General features: G+C 35.4%; 1 protein-coding gene across 11 annotated transcripts in view; it reads left to right on the forward strand.

Moving 5' to 3' along the window:
* AKAP13 (A-kinase anchoring protein 13) overlaps nucleotides 1–19,014 on the forward strand; it is a 351,990-nt gene that overhangs the window by 135,712 nt on the left and 197,264 nt on the right. For all 11 annotated transcript variants that reach the window (XM_081292573.1, XM_081292574.1, XM_081292576.1 and 8 more), the window contains exon 5: nucleotides 2,588–2,771. In XM_081292573.1, coding sequence (XP_081148699.1) covers nucleotides 2,588–2,771 — 184 coding nt within the window. The remainder of the gene's footprint in view (nucleotides 1–2,587; nucleotides 2,772–19,014) is intronic.

Here is a 19,014-nt window from a genome sequence, read left to right on the forward strand (position 1 = left end):
ATGAGTTTGGTTTATTTCATTTAGCATCACATTCTTCATTTTCATCCATTTACCAGCAAATGACATAATTTAATTCTTTTTTTTAAAAGATGGACACAATACTTTTATTTATTTACTTTTATGTGGTGCTGAGGATCAAACCCAGTGCCTCAACGTGCGCCAGGCAAGCACTCTGCTGCTGAGCTAAAACCCCAGCCCCAATTTAATTATTTTTTGTGGCTGAGTAGAACTCCATTTGTGTATGTTTGTATACACCACAATTTCTTTTTTTTAATAATTTTTTTTAAGAGAGAGAGAGAGAGAATTTTTTAATATTTATTTTTTAGTTCTCGGTGGACACAACATCTTTGTATGTGGTGCTGAGGATTGAACCCGGGCCGCACGCATGCCAGGCAAGCGCGCTACCACTTGAGCCACATCCCCAGCCCCTACACCACAATTTCTTAATCCTTTCATTTATTGACAGGCGTCTGGGTTGATTTCATAATTATTGTGAATGTGCTGCTATAAACACGGAAGTGGCAGTGTTGCTATAGTATGTGGAGTTTAAGTCTTTTGGGAAAATACCAAGGAGTGGGGCTTTTATGCCCTTAAAACAATACAGACTAGAAGAAATTCCACTTATATGTTAATTTGTTTATTCCTTTGTACCTTGGCTACCTCTTCTACAAACCTAATTCAGATAACTTATGTGAAGATAAAATAATGTGTGGAAAATGAAGAAGGGACCATTTAAATAAGCTGCATATGTAATGCATGTCATAGAAGAATTTTCAAATTCTCATTTTGGTTGTGGGCAAGCTATTAATTTTGTGAACTTTTGTTCATTTGCAAAATTAAGACAGTGAGACCATATGGGGTTATTGTGAGAATAGAAGGGAAAATGTTGCTATAAACTACATATCCCACTAAATGGAATGTAGCAGTTCCTTACTGCATATTACTTTTTTTCAATCTGTTGTTTGCAGAATGAGGCTAGCTAAAAGCAGATGTGGCACCTACTACTGAAAACTTCAGAAGGAGACTAGAGGAGGATTAGTGTAGGGATCAGGGTGCCAGGTTCTGAGCAGGTATGCGGCCTTATTGTTGAAATTCCGTGACTCAAAGTCTAAACTGACTTGGAGTAGATAAGGGACTAAAAATGGTAGGGGGGAGGGGAGAAAGCTACTTTAAGGAAGTATTAATCTCCCTTTAAGGCTGGAATTAACCAGCTCTGAAAACTGTCACATTTCCTGGTCAGTCAGTGCCTCATTCGTTCCTTAGTTTTTGATAGGAATGTCAGAATGCTTGTGAGCGACTGTAAAGCAGAAGTCAGATGACAATGTTTGATTTTTTTGTGAGAGTTCTTTCTGTCCTTGCCACCCACCTCCTCAGACGTGTTGATTATTACAGTTTGTACTTGCACATGTAGTGGGGCATCAACTTTTTTTCCCCCCTGTACTTGGGATTGAACCCAGGGCTCAGTGAAGAAGTTGAGGCCCAAAGGAAGCCAGGAGAATGAGATGTGAAAGCTAAGACATGAGGAAGAAGGCAGGCCCAACCCTGGAGTTGAGTAATGCACAGCCTCTTGGGGTGACATTCAGCAGCCCTGAAGTAGCTTTATGTCCTGTCAAGAGCATGACTGAGGAAGAGGGTGTTGCTAGTGAACCCAGAAAGTGACTTGACGTCTAGGAGGACTGGGCAGAGAGCAGGGAGAAGGAGAACTGACATTTAATGAGTACATGCTGCAGCCAGTCATTAGACTAACATTTCACCTGCCTCCTCTCATTTGTAACAACATCTCTGAAAGATGGTCTACTACTCTAGGAATGAAGAAAGTGAGGCTCAGAGAGGCACATGAATCATGCCTGGTAACTACCAGGTTTGAACCCAGAATTGTCTGACTCCAAAGTCCTTGCTTATTCCACCGTTTTCATAGTGACTCATACCAAGAAGGAGCCTTCGTTTCAAGTGAAAGAACCCCAAGCATGTGTTTTTCTTTCTGAAGTTATTAGCGTATTGTCTGTCTTATTATGCCCGCAGATGCATTTATTTTTCATATTAAACATGCAAACAAACAAAAAGCTGGCAGTGCCAGCCGTTTCATGTGCCCTTAATGTGAGGGAATAAAAAGACCTGTGTGTACTTAACAAGTAGAACCTGTTTTTAGTGTTTAACTAGCCAACTCTTGTCTGGGTGTTCTTTTCAAAAGTAATTATACCTTTATGATACATCCATCTAAGTCCTAACAGCTATTCCCCTTGTGTCCCATCTTGTGTGACTGTCTTTATTATTTATTTGTATTTTTAAAGGCAAAGAACATGTGTGATGTCATCTTTATAAACCTCATTGTAAAATTGGTTGAACAAATGTTAAAATACAGAAAGAACTTGATTCTTTTTGTGGGAACGTCTCCTATGTAAGATTTTACTTCCCATACTTTTTTCTAGCTTTCTTTTGTCTTGGGGATGATTCTACTTGACCTCAATAAATCAGGCACTTGGAGGTAGTGGTGTTTACTTGTCTTTTGTTTGTTTACTTGTCCTGTTTTTTTTTTTTTTTTTTCCCTTCTGATATTCTTACTTATTTTCATGTTCTCCCAATTTAGATGGTGGCCCCCGGGAGACATTGATGCATTTTGCTGTGCGGCTGGGACTGCTGCGGTTGACATGGTTCCTGTTGCAGAAGCCGGGTGGCCGAGGAGCTCTCAGCATCCACAACCAGGAAGGGGCAACACCTGTGAGCTTGGCCTTGGAGAGAGGTTATCACCAGCTACACCAGCTTCTAACTGAGTGAGTGCTTATTCTCTCTCCCTCCCCACATCCATTGCCAGCTCCACCTCCTGATTCATAATGGTACCACCCACTTGGCATCTGCCAGTGAGCTTGCCATGAATTACCACCTCAGCCCTGTGTCTTGCCCTCTCCTGGAGGTTTGAAAGCTTGTTTCTGCTGACTGCTTCAATATCTGAGGGACACAAACGTAAGTCATTGCCATTTTCTCCCCTGCCTCCCTGCTTCTTACCTCTTACATTTTACCAGACACTCAGAATTTATCTTTTCTCTGGGGGTAACAGAGCATTACCAATGTATAGGGTTCATCTTGGTTTTGTATAAGAGGAAAGTTTCCCTAATCCACTTTTTTTTTTCCTGGTATATCTTAAGACTTGAAAGATTAGTCAAAAGTATTACTTTCATATTATAACTGCTTATAGAAAATATTATAAACAACTGAATTTCGGTTTGAATGTAATTTCTGTGAATAAATTTAATATGAATATCAGTAAAAAGCTGGCTGAGTTATTTAGGAATCATGCAGTAGGAAATCCTGTTTGTCTCTGGCTCCGATCGTTTCAGTTCTGATCTGACTCTTTAGAGAAAGAGGCCTTTGGAGGATGGTTGTTAGTCAAAACATTTGAAGAGTTTGGTTTATTTATTTCTTTTTTTCCTTGTATAAATAGGGAAATAAGCACATTGGAGCAGCCAACACTTTTTAATTGGAATATTTATAAAAGTCAGAAGTTTTAAGAAGGTTCTGTTATTTAATATATTTTCTATTAGTTTTATGCGTATCATATTTTCTACCACATTATCCGAACAAGAATAAACCATCTTTAATGGTTCTTTAATGATTGAAGGACCCTTCTAAAATGAGGCAGTTTTCCCAAATTCTCAGATATTTGCTCATGCCAGATTCAATTTGGTTAAATTTTATATTTTATCATTGTTAGCAGTGTGTGAAGAAGGTAGTATGTGGAAGGACTGTGAAGACATCTCAAAGTGTAATGCTACTTACAGTTATAAAAACAGTTTTTTCTTTTTTCATTTTTCAAACTTATAACTTTCTCAGTCAAGCCAGATGGAAGCTTCTTTGCAGACAGCTTTCTGATGGGTGCTACAGATACAATGGTGGTAGGGGGAGCTTTCTTTATCTCAAATGAGCTTTGGATACCTGAGCTTCCGTGTGACAGTATTCCAGAGAGTGATATGTTCCACTCCTTCGTACTTCCCATCTGGCCAGAGATTGGATTCATTCTGCTGTTTGCCTCATGGTCTCAGGAAGGGAGGTAGGGAGGTATTGTTCCAGAAGATGAAACAATTAACTGTGTATACTGTTGTGAAGTTCAAATGCACTTCCTCTAAATTTGATTTTATAGCTAAAAATGCTTTCTGGGAAGCGGAGTTGGTTAAGGATTGCCGTCCAAAAATGGGGAAACAGTGATTACAACAGCTTCGTTATAATGCTTAGAAGGGGATGTCACAAGACTGTTATTGCAGCACAGCTTTAAGAAAACTAGAGTATGTTTATTCTTGGAGAATTTTTGCTTACTTTAAAGTACTGCCCTGTTAAATGTGGAAAAACCAGTTTTTTCTCTTTAAGGGAGAGTGGTAAGGGAAAACCAACTTGAGAAATCTCCAAGTAGAGGACTTTGATAGGAGAGTATGAGCATCTTGCTGCAAGTCTAGCTCTTAATTTGAATTCTTCTGAACTGTTATTGCTCTGAAGCCTAGAAAAAGTGCTGAGTCACAGCTAGCAATTAAGAAATGATAAGGAGGTGATTCTCCAAATCCCTCCATCTTACTGTGGTACCGGCAGTCTTTGCTAGAATTTCAAACAGTTTTTTTTTTTTTTTTGGCTACTCCCTATGTTTTTTTTTGTGTGTTTATTCATATACCATAAAATTTAACTCTTTTAATCATTTTAAGGTGTACGATTCACAATGATGTTTAACCATCACCACTATCCATTTCCAGAACTTTTTCATAACCCCAAACCAAAACACTACACCCATAAAGTACTAACTTCCCTTTTAGTCTCTTTCCCCAGCCCCTAGTAAACTCTGTTCTACTTTCTACCCCCAAGAATTTTCCAGTTCTAGTGAGAATCATTCAGTATTTGTCCTTCTATGTCTGACTTCTTTCACCTAGCATAATATCCTTATGTTTTAGCATGGGTCAGATAATAATTGTGGAAAGATTAGATTTTAAATGTTCTCATCACAAAAAATAAGTAGGTAAAGTGATGCCATGTTAAGTTACTTGATTAATCTTTCGATAATACATTTATATACATATATCAAAACATCACATTGTACCCCATGCATATATAGTTATTGTTAAAAAAAAAAAGCCCATGCATAGCCAAAAGATGGGAATACCCTAAATGACACTTAGCAGATAAAGAAAATATGTTTAAATGAAATGGAATATTATTCAGCCCTTAAAAAAGAGAAATATCATCTTCATCAAATGAGGAAACTGATCCAAACGGGTTAAATTTGACTACATTTCGGTAGGAAGGTAAGGGACCACAAATAGAAGCCATATTTTCTAAGAAGCTGTCTAGAGCTTCTTTCATTCCTAGGATTCTTATCAGGGGGCACCTAAACAAAGACTTCATGAGGTCTATAGCCTTTTTGTTTTTTAAGTCTTTATTTTTTAGTAGTAGCCAGACACAACATTTTATGTATTTTTATGTAGTGCTGACAATTGAACCCAGGGCCTCTCATGTGCTAGGTGAGCGTTCTACCACTGAGTCACAACCCCAGCCCGGTCTGTAGCCTTTTAAATTATAGGCATATATACACAATGGAATATTATTCAGCAATAAAAGAGAATAAAATCATGGTATTTGCAGGTAAATGGATGGAGTTTTATTTGATATAAGGAAGCTGATTCATAGTGGGATAGGGAGAAGGAGCATGGGAAGAATAGACGAACTCTGATGGGGGCGGGAGGTGAAGGGAGGGGACATGGGGTAATTAATGATGGTTGAATGTGATGATCATCATTATCCAAAGTACATGTTTGGAGACACGAATTGGTGTGAGTATACTATGTATACAACCAGAGGTATGAAAAATTGAGTTTTATATATGTAATAAGAATTGTAATGCATTCCACTGTTATATATAAATAAAAAAGAAATAAATAAATTTTAAAAAATGAATAAATTATAGACAAGACCTTAATGGACATTTCTGAGTAGAGTTTGTTTTGGGAGATTCACAAAAGGGTTTGTAAAAAGTTAAGAATTGACATACTGTGTATAATGGTACCACATTTCACCTGATAATCATTGCTACCCTATTAACAGATATCCATGGGTATTCTGTATCATCCTGATCTTGTACCAGAGACAGTTTAGTAATAAGTGATTTTTTTTTTTTTAGGTAATACTGGTACAAAGTTTTTAAAAAGCTTCACATAATAGTCACATCCCACTGTTCAAAAAAATTGGCATAAATCTATATTTACTAAACTGGCTAGATGTCTTTACCTGACACCCTGCTCTTTAAAAAAAAATTTTTATATATAGACCTGCCTCTTATCACTGCTTTTCAATTACTGTGAAATAGAGGTGTGGTTCTATGTACATTTTACATTTACTAAATAACTGTTCACATTCTTCTCTTTACTGAGAAGTCAAATTGATTTTATAGCCCTCTCAGGACAGTTATTATAATTCCTTGCTGCTTTGCCTATTAACTAATTAATTTTCTTTTAATTGGTGGCATTGTGCTGGTTAAAGCCCAAACTGTTTTTAATGTTTCTATGTCTGGACAGTCCATTGACAGTTCATTTTGATAAACTGTGAAAATGTTTTGCTGTTCTTAGAAGAATTCTCTAAGTCTTGTGAATTTAGGGAACTCTTGGAATTGATATTAAATCTCACAAGATAATAGGAACTATTTAAGACATTTTTGGTAGTTTCCTTTTCCTGTAACTTATGATGTTAGGTTTCACTTAGTACAGTGACAGGGAATGGGAGATTTTTTTTTTTTTTAAATATTCTTCTTTGTAGATGGTAGATGGACACAATACTTTTTAAAATTTTTTTTTAGTTGTAGGTGGACACAATATCTTTCATTTATTTTTATGTGGTGCTGAGTATTGAACCCAGTGCCTCACATGTACGAGGCAAGTGCTCTACTGCTGAGCCCCAGCCCCTTTTATTTTATTTATATGTCGTAATGAGGATTGAACCCAGTGCCTCACACATGCTAGACAAGCGTTGTGCCACTGAGCCACAACCCCAGCCTGCAGGGAAGGGAGATTTTATTGACTTATTACTCCTTTAGTTTAAATTTTGATTTTATATTATGATACAAATATATTTATGATCTGAGAATCCACCTTAAATAAAATGTTACCAGGTTTTTGAGAGATCTTAACCCCCAGAAGATTACACCTAATCCTGTTCCTGCTTTAAGTGCACAGTCTTCCCCAATCTGAAGACCCCACCCAAGGTCACCTAACTAGTGATGGGATAAAGTAGGGACAGAATCCTGGTCTGTAGGCTCTTGGTAAAATGCTAGGAAGTGACTACTTGAGGTGAATGTGGCATTGGTGTCATCTAAGATGAGAATATTAAAGCCAAATGTTATCATATATAGCTGATAAATTGCACATCACAAAGAAGGAATTTTAGGACCTGGACTGCTCATGTGGGCAAGGGCCAAACTGAGGATAAGAGGCAGCTCTAGATAGTTGCTAAATATGCAGACTTGGAAGTCAAATCTATGTTTGCATTTTGGCTCTGCCATTTTTAGCTGTATTATTATATTCATTATAATATTCAATATTATATGTATTACTATATTTGTTATATTTGTTATAATAATACAGCTAAAAATATCAGATATATACTAAGTAATTCTCTTCTTTAAGCCTTGATTTATTCATTGTATAAATAAAAGATGATAATATCTACCTCGAAGAATGATAGCAGATGGCCTGCTGAAAAATTGGGGCTTTTCATGCAGATTCTGCTCATTTGTAGAGCCGTAAGTATTTCAAATTTGAAAAGAGAGAGTGTGTGGTATAGAGAGTGTGGTATGAACTGTTGAGAGGTGAAGAGTTTAATTAAAATCTAAGCTTTCTCATTTAGTAGCTTATATGATTTGGGAAAAAAATCACCTATTCATTCTGAGTCTCATGTTTCTCATTGCTTATTGATAATACAATTCGGCCTACATCTCAAGGTTGTTGGAGCTAAAATGCTCCAACATTTTCCCTGAGAGCCAATTTAAAAGTATTTGTCCTCATAAACTTTGTATCATTTTTAGTATCAGTTCAACAAATCTTTATTTATTGAGTGCCTATAGTGCACTGGAATCCATAGTTGGTAAATTACAGGTATAATTTTATTTCAGCCTTACGATGACTGTCCTAAAGTTAATTTGTTTTACGGGTAGAATGTGGAAGTTTGGAGAGCTAAAGTGACTCCCCAAGCGTATTAGAGTAAAGTATTAGAGCTACTCTTGCATAGACATCTGCGGAATTCCAAGGCCCATATTCTTCCCCTACAAGAATGTGAGGGGAAAGAAGAGACTCAGAAAGAAGCTACTGATATACTGGATGACATAGTACTTAATTTTGAAAGTGCTGTATGGTTTTCATTTAGCACCTCTTCTCTAATTTTTGCTGGTCCTCACTATAATAATTTTACCTTTATATTACCCATCATTTTAAAGAATTATTGATTCACTCAAGCTATTGTTTTACATTTTGATTCTCACTATGGCCAGATGAATGGGTAGAGTAGGTGGTATTATCTAGGTGAGAGAAGTGAAATGTCTTGCTCAAGGTCACAAAGTATCAGAAACTAGGCTTAGATCCAAAGTCCACTAATCTGTCCAGTTTGAGAAGATTCTTGAGAATGTGCAAAATACCCACCCAGTCTGGCTACACTAGGTGCTCAGTCATTGCCCATTGTAGTAGGCAGTGCTGACCCCTGAGAACTTACATGGACAAGCCTCTCAGAGGTTTTGTCCCTGTAAGTTCTCAAGTTCTTCCTTTGAGATGCTTACATAGGAAAACATGGCTTCAGGGTCAGGAAGTAGAAAAGCTACTCAAGTATACATATTTTCATAGTAAAGTCAAGTACTGTTACACAAGATGTTTGGTCAGCATAGTGATTTCAGGGTCCTCTTCAAATACTTGACTGTGGGTCCTCAGTAGCCTATCCAGTGCAGAACGAGATTGGGACCTTTGGTTTTGCTTAAGGGGAAAAGGATGGAGGAAAAAAAGGTGGGGGTAGGAGTGTACAAACTTGACCTTCAGAATCATGGCCTGAGAACCGGATTTGAAATGACTGGACATTTTTCTAGCCTAAGTCCTATTTCTTTATCTCACTGTGAATCTGTCTGACCTCCTTTGTCACTGTGTGATCTGGGTCTTGGTGTTTTGGTAAAAATGAAGTGGTGGAAGTGGATGGAAACTAGAGATGGGGAAGAGCACTAACATTTATTAAATACAAATACCTGCTTTGTATTACGCATGAATGTTGCATTTAGTGCTGTGTATGTGTTCTCATTTAAAATCTCTCCACAAATCTTTAAGGTATAGTTGGTACAGTTAGTGTTCTTCTACACTTGAGAAAATAGACCCAGAGAGTCTAACTATGATGATTCAGTGATCTGGTTTTTAGTGTCTTCTTTTCTCTTTTTGTAATTTTTCTACTGAATGACGAAGAATTTTGAAATGCATGTGTTTTTTAAGCCATTCAGCTAATAATCTCAGTATTGCTGTTTCTGGCAACATACTATAAAATTACAAAATAGATTTTCTGAGGATAATATTGTACTGATAAGACAGTAACTGTAGTTACCATTTATTGTATTTGTCCTAGGCATCTTGCATAAATTCTCATATTATCTTCTCCCTGTCTCTTTGGAGATGAGGACATTATCCCCATTTCACAAGAAAATTGTCACAGCTGGTAAGTGATGAAACTGAAATTTGAACATCTCCAAAGTCCATCAACTTTTACACTGCCTTGGACTTTCCACGAAAAAAGTTGGGTATTGGAAGTTAGTTGAACCCACAAAACCTTTCCAAGTATCTTGTATTTCTTTCCATACATTGCTTTTCTCTTTCTGCTCTGTGAGTGTAAATGGTCTGAACATTTGTTTGTTCTCTGTGGCCATGTGACATTTGGGCCTCAGAGTTTTCAAATTCTCCTTGGCAACAGCATGTGATTTTGAAAACACTTGTTTCTGACTTCACTGTAGGCTTAAGTGGGAGAAAATATTGACCTGGACTTGATAGGTGAATATGAGAAGATGAAGGATCAGTTGGTACCTTCTATTCTCTAAACAAATCTCAAACCATTTAAGTAATCACTCACATTATTTTTATTTGGTCAGTTTTGAAGTTTTCAAAAAGGCATGCCAGTTGAAAGAATAATTTTAAAATTTTACCTGCATTTATTATTAGAAGTACAAACAAGGAACACAAAATAGGTGTAGTGTATTGAGGAAACATTTTAGCTTAAAGTCAATATTTGGACAAAGTTGAATATCACCAGTTGTATGATAGAACAATAAATGACATATTAATAATCAACTGTATTCATTTATTAAAATTTACCAATTCTGTTTTTAAACATTTGACCTTATAGGAGAAGGACAATAATTTCTCAATGTTACTAACTTTTAGATTGTTCTTCAGTTATTAAACTGCATATCCTTTTTCTCCTGTCACATCAGCAGTCTCTCAAATAGTTGGATTGTAGGCTGTTATAATTCAGAAAAGATTTTAGTAACATGATTTCTAAGAGGAATTTTATATTAGGATTCTTCATTCAGCAAATAAAAAAAAATCCTTTAGCGGCTGAAACTGGTTTCCACCACTGCTGTCATATATATATTTACAAAATATTTACAAAAAATAATTACATGAAAATAAACTAGTTGATACAATTAAAAAAAAGTTTTATTATTATTCTGCAACACTGGGAATAGAACCTGGGGCTGCTTTACCCCTGCACTACAGCTCCTGTCCTTTTTAAAAATTTTGAAATAGGTTCTTTCCTAGGCTGGCCTCAAAGTTGAAATCCTTCTGTCCCAGCCCTTCTGTCACTGGGACTATAGGTATATGCCACCACACCCAACCAAACTCAAGTTTTTATATAACCTAATATCTATAATTCTTTCTCGTACCACTTACATTTTTATAAACATTCATTGGCTTAAAAAAGAGAAAACGTAAAGTAATCTAGCCAGCTTATTCTTTCAGTGCTGATAATTGTCAAACTAATTCTTTTTAACTGTTTGAAAACTGTTGTTTTTGCATGTTGCATTAACAGTTTTTATAATCAATATTTATTGTAGCATTTTAGTTTTATAATAAGTATATATTTTATGCTTTTGCTAGCCATTAGAATTTCTGCATAGAAATCACATAAGGAGATAGTTTTTAAATTATGTAGAGAATACTTATAGAGTATTTATTTTGATAATATTTTTTATACTAGTGGTACAGCTTTATTGCTATGATGGGAACTTCTGTGGTTGCTTTATTGTCTATCACAAATGCTCAGTAAACATCCAGCTGGGCGTAAAAATGGCAGAACTGAACTTGGGTGTGCTATTATTGTTTAGCATCAGTGGGCCTCAGTTTCCTGTTCTGTAATGGGGAAATGTAGCTGATAGATTTATTAGGATTAAATGAGAACATGCTTGAAAGGTTATTAGAAACTTCGCAGGGAAATTGACGTGTCCCGTTTTTCACTTGGATTTTGTGGGAAAATAAATAGTGGTAGGTGATGTAGGGATGGTTGCCTGACAGGTCAAGATCCTTGTGCCTTTTTTTTTTTTTAATCAAATACTCAGCAATTCCCTTCTTTTTTGATCATTGGAATTACGCTAGCCTTATGATATACCCCATAGTCAGAATTTGTTTTTAATTTTGGAGGACCAGACATTGAGCTACTACTGTGTATTTGTGTTCATTTGATCCTCACAACAAACTTAGTATTTCTAATTTACCAAAGAAATTGAAGTGCAGGAAGAATACAGTCATAATGTGGTGATGTTTCAGGAAGGAATCAAACCAAGTGTGTATAACTTTCCAGCTTATGTTCTAAACCTTACCATGTAAGGCTATATGTTGTTAATTATTTAAAGGACAAAGTTTAGAATAAACTAATGATAATACAGAGTAGGGCCGAAATGATATGGTTTCTTGCCTTTTTATGTCATTTACATTCTCCCTTTGCTTATTTTTCAGGGAAGAGTGACAGTTCTGTGTCCACTGCTATGGTTTGCATGTTTGAACCCAAGGGTTTATATTGTAGAAAGCTTAGTCCTGAGTGTGGCAGTAATAAGAAGTGAGGTCTACTGGGAGTTTTCATGAGCATGAGTTGTTAAAAAAAAAAACGGAACCTGACCCCTCAAATCCTCTGTGGCTTCTTGTATTATGATCTCTTGCTTGTACATGTGTTTCCACCATTTTGGTGGCATCCACCATAATAAGGTGATGCAGGTAAGGAGGCCCTTGCCAGAGCTAGTGTGTGCAGATTGCACTTTTAAGCCTGTTACACTGTGAGCTAAATAAACTCTTTTCTTTATAATACTCAGATATTTCACTATAGTAGTAGTAAAAAGGACTAATATACCCCTGCGATGGCCCCCTTCACGACCAAAAAAAAAAAAAAAGAAGAAGAAAAAAGAAAAGGAAGGGAGAAGAAAAGAGTATGGGTGCTAAAATTCCTAGTCAATCTGTATATACACAAATGTTTATGTGACTATACTTAACCTAGCAGTGACTCCCCCATAGGGAACTGAGAGAGTAGCTTCCCATTCATTTTGCAGCAGCTTTTAACCCCTTACCCAGTTGTCCCCTTTTGGAATTTAATCTGTCCATGACCACTTCAGTGAAATTGGGTTATTTGTAGAACTCACTGAAGTTTAGCAATATCATAATGTGGTTGAATAGAAGATATTGCAGTAGTCTTCAAATAAGGAACTAGGTGCTTAGTTCCTTGTCGGAAGTGGACTCAGAGCAAAACATGCCTTTTGGGAGGACTGACCTGACTGCTTTTCTCTACTCTTAAAGCTGTATTATGAAGCCCAAACTAAAATAGGATGGGCTTAAGATATTCCTGGTGCTTGGGTAGGCATGTGTGAGTATGAGCTTCCAAACTGCATTGTTATTATTCATTGTTTACTCTCTGACATTTTCTCTGGCTTTTTGCTGTAATTCAACAAGAGACATCTTTGAATTTCCTCTGAACAACTGGTGTTGGATGAGAGAAGGGTTTTCGATCTATCTGAGCATGAAGCCTCATGGTTGGTTCGTTGACTATTTGCTTAGGTTTTTGAGTAGCAACATGCTAGAGGAGTTGAAAGGTTGATGCATAGCACTAGGGTGCTGGGAAATTCGTTAAAATTCACCTTGGGCGTATTGAATTTTTATTGTACCACATACATCAGCTGTGGGTTTTGGATGCTTTAACTCTGTCTCTGAGGAATGACCTCTGGTTTGTTATTCTACAGTTGAAAAGGTTTTGGATGTTACAAAACTTATGAAAACAAAGGAACACTAAGTGTACCTGATTTATTTTGATACATATAGCACCAGACTTCTAGTTTCTATAGTTAGAGGCATCTTGAAATACAATCGTAAAAACAATATAGAGAATACTAGGCTTCAGATAGAATATATTTTAAAGCAATGACATGCCATCTCTCGTATTCTTTTCAACAGGATTTTGGAAGAATTTTAACATTAGTAGAAAAAGATCAGTATGAATATTTGAAACAATTATTCATATAGAGCTAATATACTTCCATATATTGAGGAATAGTAGTAATTGCTTCATGTAGTGACCTAGTCCTCTAGGCCATAAGGTGATCGATTTGCATTTAGACTCTGTAAAGAGAAGAATTTTGTAAATCAAAATTCTCTATATACTTAAGCTATAAGTATCTTTGGGGATTTTTGTTTGTGAACTTTTAGAGAATATGTGCTTTTGAAATTTTTTTTAACTTAAAATTTGAATGTTTAGAATACCTCAATGCTGTTTTTAAATGTAATCTACAGAAATACTTTGCATTTATTTTGCATTAAAGCAAACTTTTAGCGTTGCTTTTAGCTCATTAATCCACACAGTGTACTAGATTGAATGGATTGTTTGGAATGAGTTTTAAAAGTTGTATTTTGTCCCCATTCATACTACTGCTCTATGTTTTATCTATATGCAGATATATTGGCCTTGTCCCTTGGAAAACTAAATATTATGTTTTTGATGCGAGTACTCCACAAAACTGGATACTGCTTTACTGTTGTATTGTTTTTACTGTGCACTGTGATTTGCTTCCAGTATTTCTTCACATTTGTTTGAAGGAAATCAAGTCAGTAAATTACACACGCTTTTGGTGACATGGTTGTTAACATTGACATTTGGATGACTTTTGATTGAATAATAATAATAAACCAACTGGGAACTGAACTTTTAAAATGTTCTTTAATGTTATTCAGTTAATTTTCAGCTTCACACAGGCCTATATAGAGTATACCTTCATAAAAAAATGAAACTTTGTCCAGTGGATCTATAGTTGGCACTGTATATTTGTGCCATTTCATGCTGTACTTTCTGTCTCTTGCCAGTAGCCTGTTTCCTGTTTCTGCAGGATCTGTTGACATTAAATCTCATTTTTTATCTAGTAATTTGTTTTTGGAATTTTAACTTCTGTGATAAATTAGAAATTTTAAAAATTTTGATTCTACATAAATAATCTGAGAAGTTTTCTTGTTGTACAGTGCTCTTTTCAGGGAGACTAGATAAAGTGTTATATGTTTTTGCAAAGATAGGAATCTAAAAACGAGACAAGGAAAAAGTCACATATAGTTAAAAATATTGTGTGTGTATTATGACCTATTTGTGTTAACTGCTTCTAGATAAGATTAATCCATTTTAATAATAAATTATGAAAAGTGTTCAATCAGGTCAATGGGCTCTATAAAAATATATGTCATTTAGAAACTTATTTGATGGGTACTTTACCTGAAGCGACAGTATCCTGATTGTCAAGTGAACCTCATGTTTGAAGATAGGGGTCCTACCCAAACTAATGAGCAAAAATTTCTTCACTGAAATAGCTAGCTTATAGTGTGCCAGTTTTATTTGGTTATTTAAAGTTACTGATTTCTGCATGTGCATAAATTTCTACAAGTATATTAATTTTTCATTCTTAGAATTATGGAATTCTCACAATTGGAAACTTATTAGTCCACTGATTTTAATGTTTACCATGCCACTTGGAGTTACAGATTCATATGTAGGTCTTAATTTTTCTGTAATATAAAGATTCAGTATGATTTTCAGTAATAAATCAGGAGGAAATAGACGTGCATTTATTTCTCTTGTGATTATTTAAAGTGAAACAAAGGATTGCTGTTTGATTTTTTGTTTTTACTTCATAAGAAAGCTAAAGAAAACTTCACATTTTAAAGACAAACCTGCCCTCCCTCTGTTCTGTCTCTGCGTGCTTGGACTTTTCTTCTTGATGCATCTATGTCAACAGTTTGAAATTATTTTACCCAGTTAATTTGTTATTCCCAAATTTCAGATTATTTTATAATCATTTCTCTTTTCCAGGGTAGAATTTAATTTTGGTTAACAATAGCAATATGTTCTCACTCTCAAAATAATTCTCAGTAGCCTGTTTTTTTTTTATTTAAGCAGCATATAAATTTCTATAAATATATAAACTTTATTCATAGAATTATAATAAGTAGTTAGTAACCAGAAATCATTATGGTATAGGCAAAGAAACTCTGGCAGAGATTATCATTTCATATTTGAACAACATGGGTTTGAACCATGCAGGTCCACTTCTTGGGGATTTTGGTTTTGGGAGATTTGCAACAATTTGAAAAAATGCACAGATGAACCTCATAGCCTGGAGATAATGAAAAAAATTAAGACAGAATTAGGTGTATGTTATGAATGCATAAAACATACACAGTAGTCCATTTTATCATTTACTGTTGTGGTTTGGATATAAGCTATCCCTGGAAAGCTCTTTCCCTCTCTGCTTCCTAACTGCTACGAGCTGAGTAGTTTTCCTCCACTGTACCCTTTCACCATGATGTTGTGCTTCACTTGGGGTCCAGAGCAGAGGAGTTGACTAACATGGACTGAAACGTCTAAAACCGTGAGGCATCTCCTCTAAGTTGTTCTTGTTGGGTATTTTGTTCATAGCAGCAAAAAGCTAACACATTTACAATCATAAAATATATACAAGTCTATTATAAAATTTAAAATGTGTAAAGACTTAGGTGCAGAAACCCAAACTGTACCTAGTACCAAAGTTGAGAGAAATGTAAGCCAATGTAAAAATGCAGTATTAGATCCAAAGTGCATAGATTTAACTGTACTGTTGCTTTTGCTGTGAGCTTAACTGTTGTAAGTATTCATTTAAAACACTGATACTAATCATTTCCACATGAGCAATTTGTCTTTTCAGTAAATTCTCTCTAGTAAATTACATATCACAGTAAAAAGTAATCTCTTGAGGTTCTTATGTATTTTTCACCATCTACAATACAAATAACATAAAATGTGTTAATTGATTGTTTATGTTATTGGTGAAGCTTCCAATCAACAGTAGGCTATAAGTTAAGTTTGAAAGAAGTAAAAAATTATACACAGGCTTTCAATTGCCTAAGGTGAGCACCTGAGCCCCCATGTTGCTCAAAGTTCAGCTGTAAATCTGAGTAACAATAGAAATTCCTTTTTACCCACTTCTACCTTATAATTACTTAGATAGCATATGCCATCTGGAGAGCCAGGGTTGGAAAAGAGACAGTGCATTATTGAATAGATTAGTTAATCAGGATTGTTCCTGGGTGAGGATCTGTTTGATGTGCCTGTTGTTGGTGTGGGCATAAACTAAATATAACTTTGTTGGAGTCCAAGCCCAGACCTCTGTCATGGCTTATTTCTACTGTGTTCCTTTCAAGTAACGTTCCATGACACCTCTACTTTACTGTTTCTATCCTCTGACCTAGGCCAGCCAGCAAAAGCTTTTTTTTTTTTTTTTTTCAAGAAATTATATATAATGTTTATAATGCCATCACAATAAGCTTTTTTCGTTAAAAGATTAACTCCCACATTGTAGGTTTTTGAACAATTGCAGCTGATATTACATTTTGCAATCTGATATTTTCACTTTATTATAATGTTATCTATTTCTTTGACTTTTGTAATTATTTTGCGGCTCTGTAACATTTTATTATGAATACTTAATACTGAGTACCAGATGGATGGTAGTTACTTCTGATTTTAATACTTAGCAACTAATGCAGGATGGTAGTCAACCTCTAGTTTTCAAAAAATTAAAATTAATAACCACTGTAGTGAATCTTTTTTTCACTTCTTTTTTTTTTTTTTCTGTTAAATTATTTCCTTGGGTACAGTCCAAGGAATTGTTTATTTTATTTTATTTTTTTTTAAAGAGAGAGTGAGAGATGGGGGAGGGGGGAGAGAGAGAGAGAGAGAATTTTAATATTTATTTTTAAGTTTTCGGCGGACACAACATCTTTGTTTGTATGTGATGCTGAGGATCGAACCCAGGCCACACACATGCCAGGTGAGCGCGCTACCACTTGAGCCACATCCCCAGCCCCAAGGAATTGTTTACTTAGAACAGAGGATATAATATTTTCTGTTCTCGTATTCATTGTAGTCTTTTCAGCCTTAGCTCTGCTTTTCTTTTTTAAAATCATGTGGCAGGTGCTTTAAGATGGCATTTTCCAACCTTGGTGCTACACATTAGTCCCCAGAGGATTCCAATTACATTAAAATCTCCTGGGGAGTTTTGAAACACTGATACCTGAGGGTCACCTTTAGAGATTTTTTTATTTAGTGGGTGTGATCTGGACATAAGGATTTTTAAAAATCCTTCCAACCATTTTTAGAGTACAGTCAAGGTTAATATGTTACTTTAAGAAAACTGGGCTTAACATTGCATGTGAAAATTACTTCCTGAGAGTTGTTTGTTGAACTGGGTTTGGTGGCTTAACTAGATTGATTGCAATAAATATTTTTATAAGATCTTGAAAAAAAAATGTGGTAAGGTGATACTAGAACACAGCTTGGTCTATTAGAGGAGTGTGGCACTCTAAAATTCAGGGAGCTGTTGTAGTAAGCTAGCTGATGTAGACCCTCTGTATAAAAAGCAGGAGAGAAAAATGTTCATGGAAGCCATGGTGATCTAGAACTTGTTTGCTGTTCACCAAAATATATATTGAAAATTTTTTTCTTTGTTTTGGTCTGCATTCTCTGATTATAAAATAGGCAGGAGAGTTAGTTTTGTGTGGTAGTATAAGATTGTTAGCTGAAATCTGGGCTCCATTACTTAATAGCTTTAAAGCAAGGTATTCAGTTTCCCATAACTCACAATTTCCTCTTCTGCAAATTAGGATAGTAATATTCTCCTTCACAAAAGATAGTCAAGGGAATAATTGGGATGATTCATACAAAGGGCATGATGCTTTAACTTGATACATATATCAATACTCCATATATATATATATATCAATGTATAATGTATCAATATTATTGATAAAAGGAAGTAGTTATGATTATATCCCTCCTTGTTTGTGAAAGAAAATAGATACTGTTTAATGAATACTTGTGAATGTATAAAGTTCATATATCTCTATTTACATATTTTGAATCCTTATGTCAACTGTCAGACCCTCTTTTTTTTTTTTTAAACCAAATGGGGAAAAATAAAAACCTGCCTCATAGTAGCTAAATCACTTGTCTTAAATGGACCATGGTATAAATGAGTCTATTCGGACCTAAACACCCATGCCTTTTTTCATCATACCATTGGTTTCACCTCTACGGAAATCTCAGTTCAACATAATTAGATAAATTTGTAGTGAATCACTATGGCAAGTAGAGTATTTTTTCACCCTTAGGAAAAAGATAAGTACTGAATGGTGTCAGTTTCTGAATAGTGTGGTGCACAGCGTGGGCCTAACATTTTTGAACATGTCAGAGTTGATGTTGTTTGAGTAGAATGTGCTTAATTTGAAAACAGCGAGGCAGTGAGAATCTGGGCTAGGCATTTCTCCTATATTGTCACAGAATCTCATTAGTGCTTATTCTGTTGAGTAATCAATCAGATGGTGGACTTTGGAACTTTCTTTTATATATGTATGTATGTATGTATGCATGCATGCATGCATGTATGTATGTATGTATGTTAAATGTTCTGCCTGAAGTGGATAT

This window comes from Spermophilus citellus, assembly GCF_964194105.1.
Source record: "Spermophilus citellus genome assembly, chromosome: 4".
NCBI classification, from domain to species: domain Eukaryota; kingdom Metazoa; phylum Chordata; class Mammalia; order Rodentia; family Sciuridae; genus Spermophilus; species Spermophilus citellus.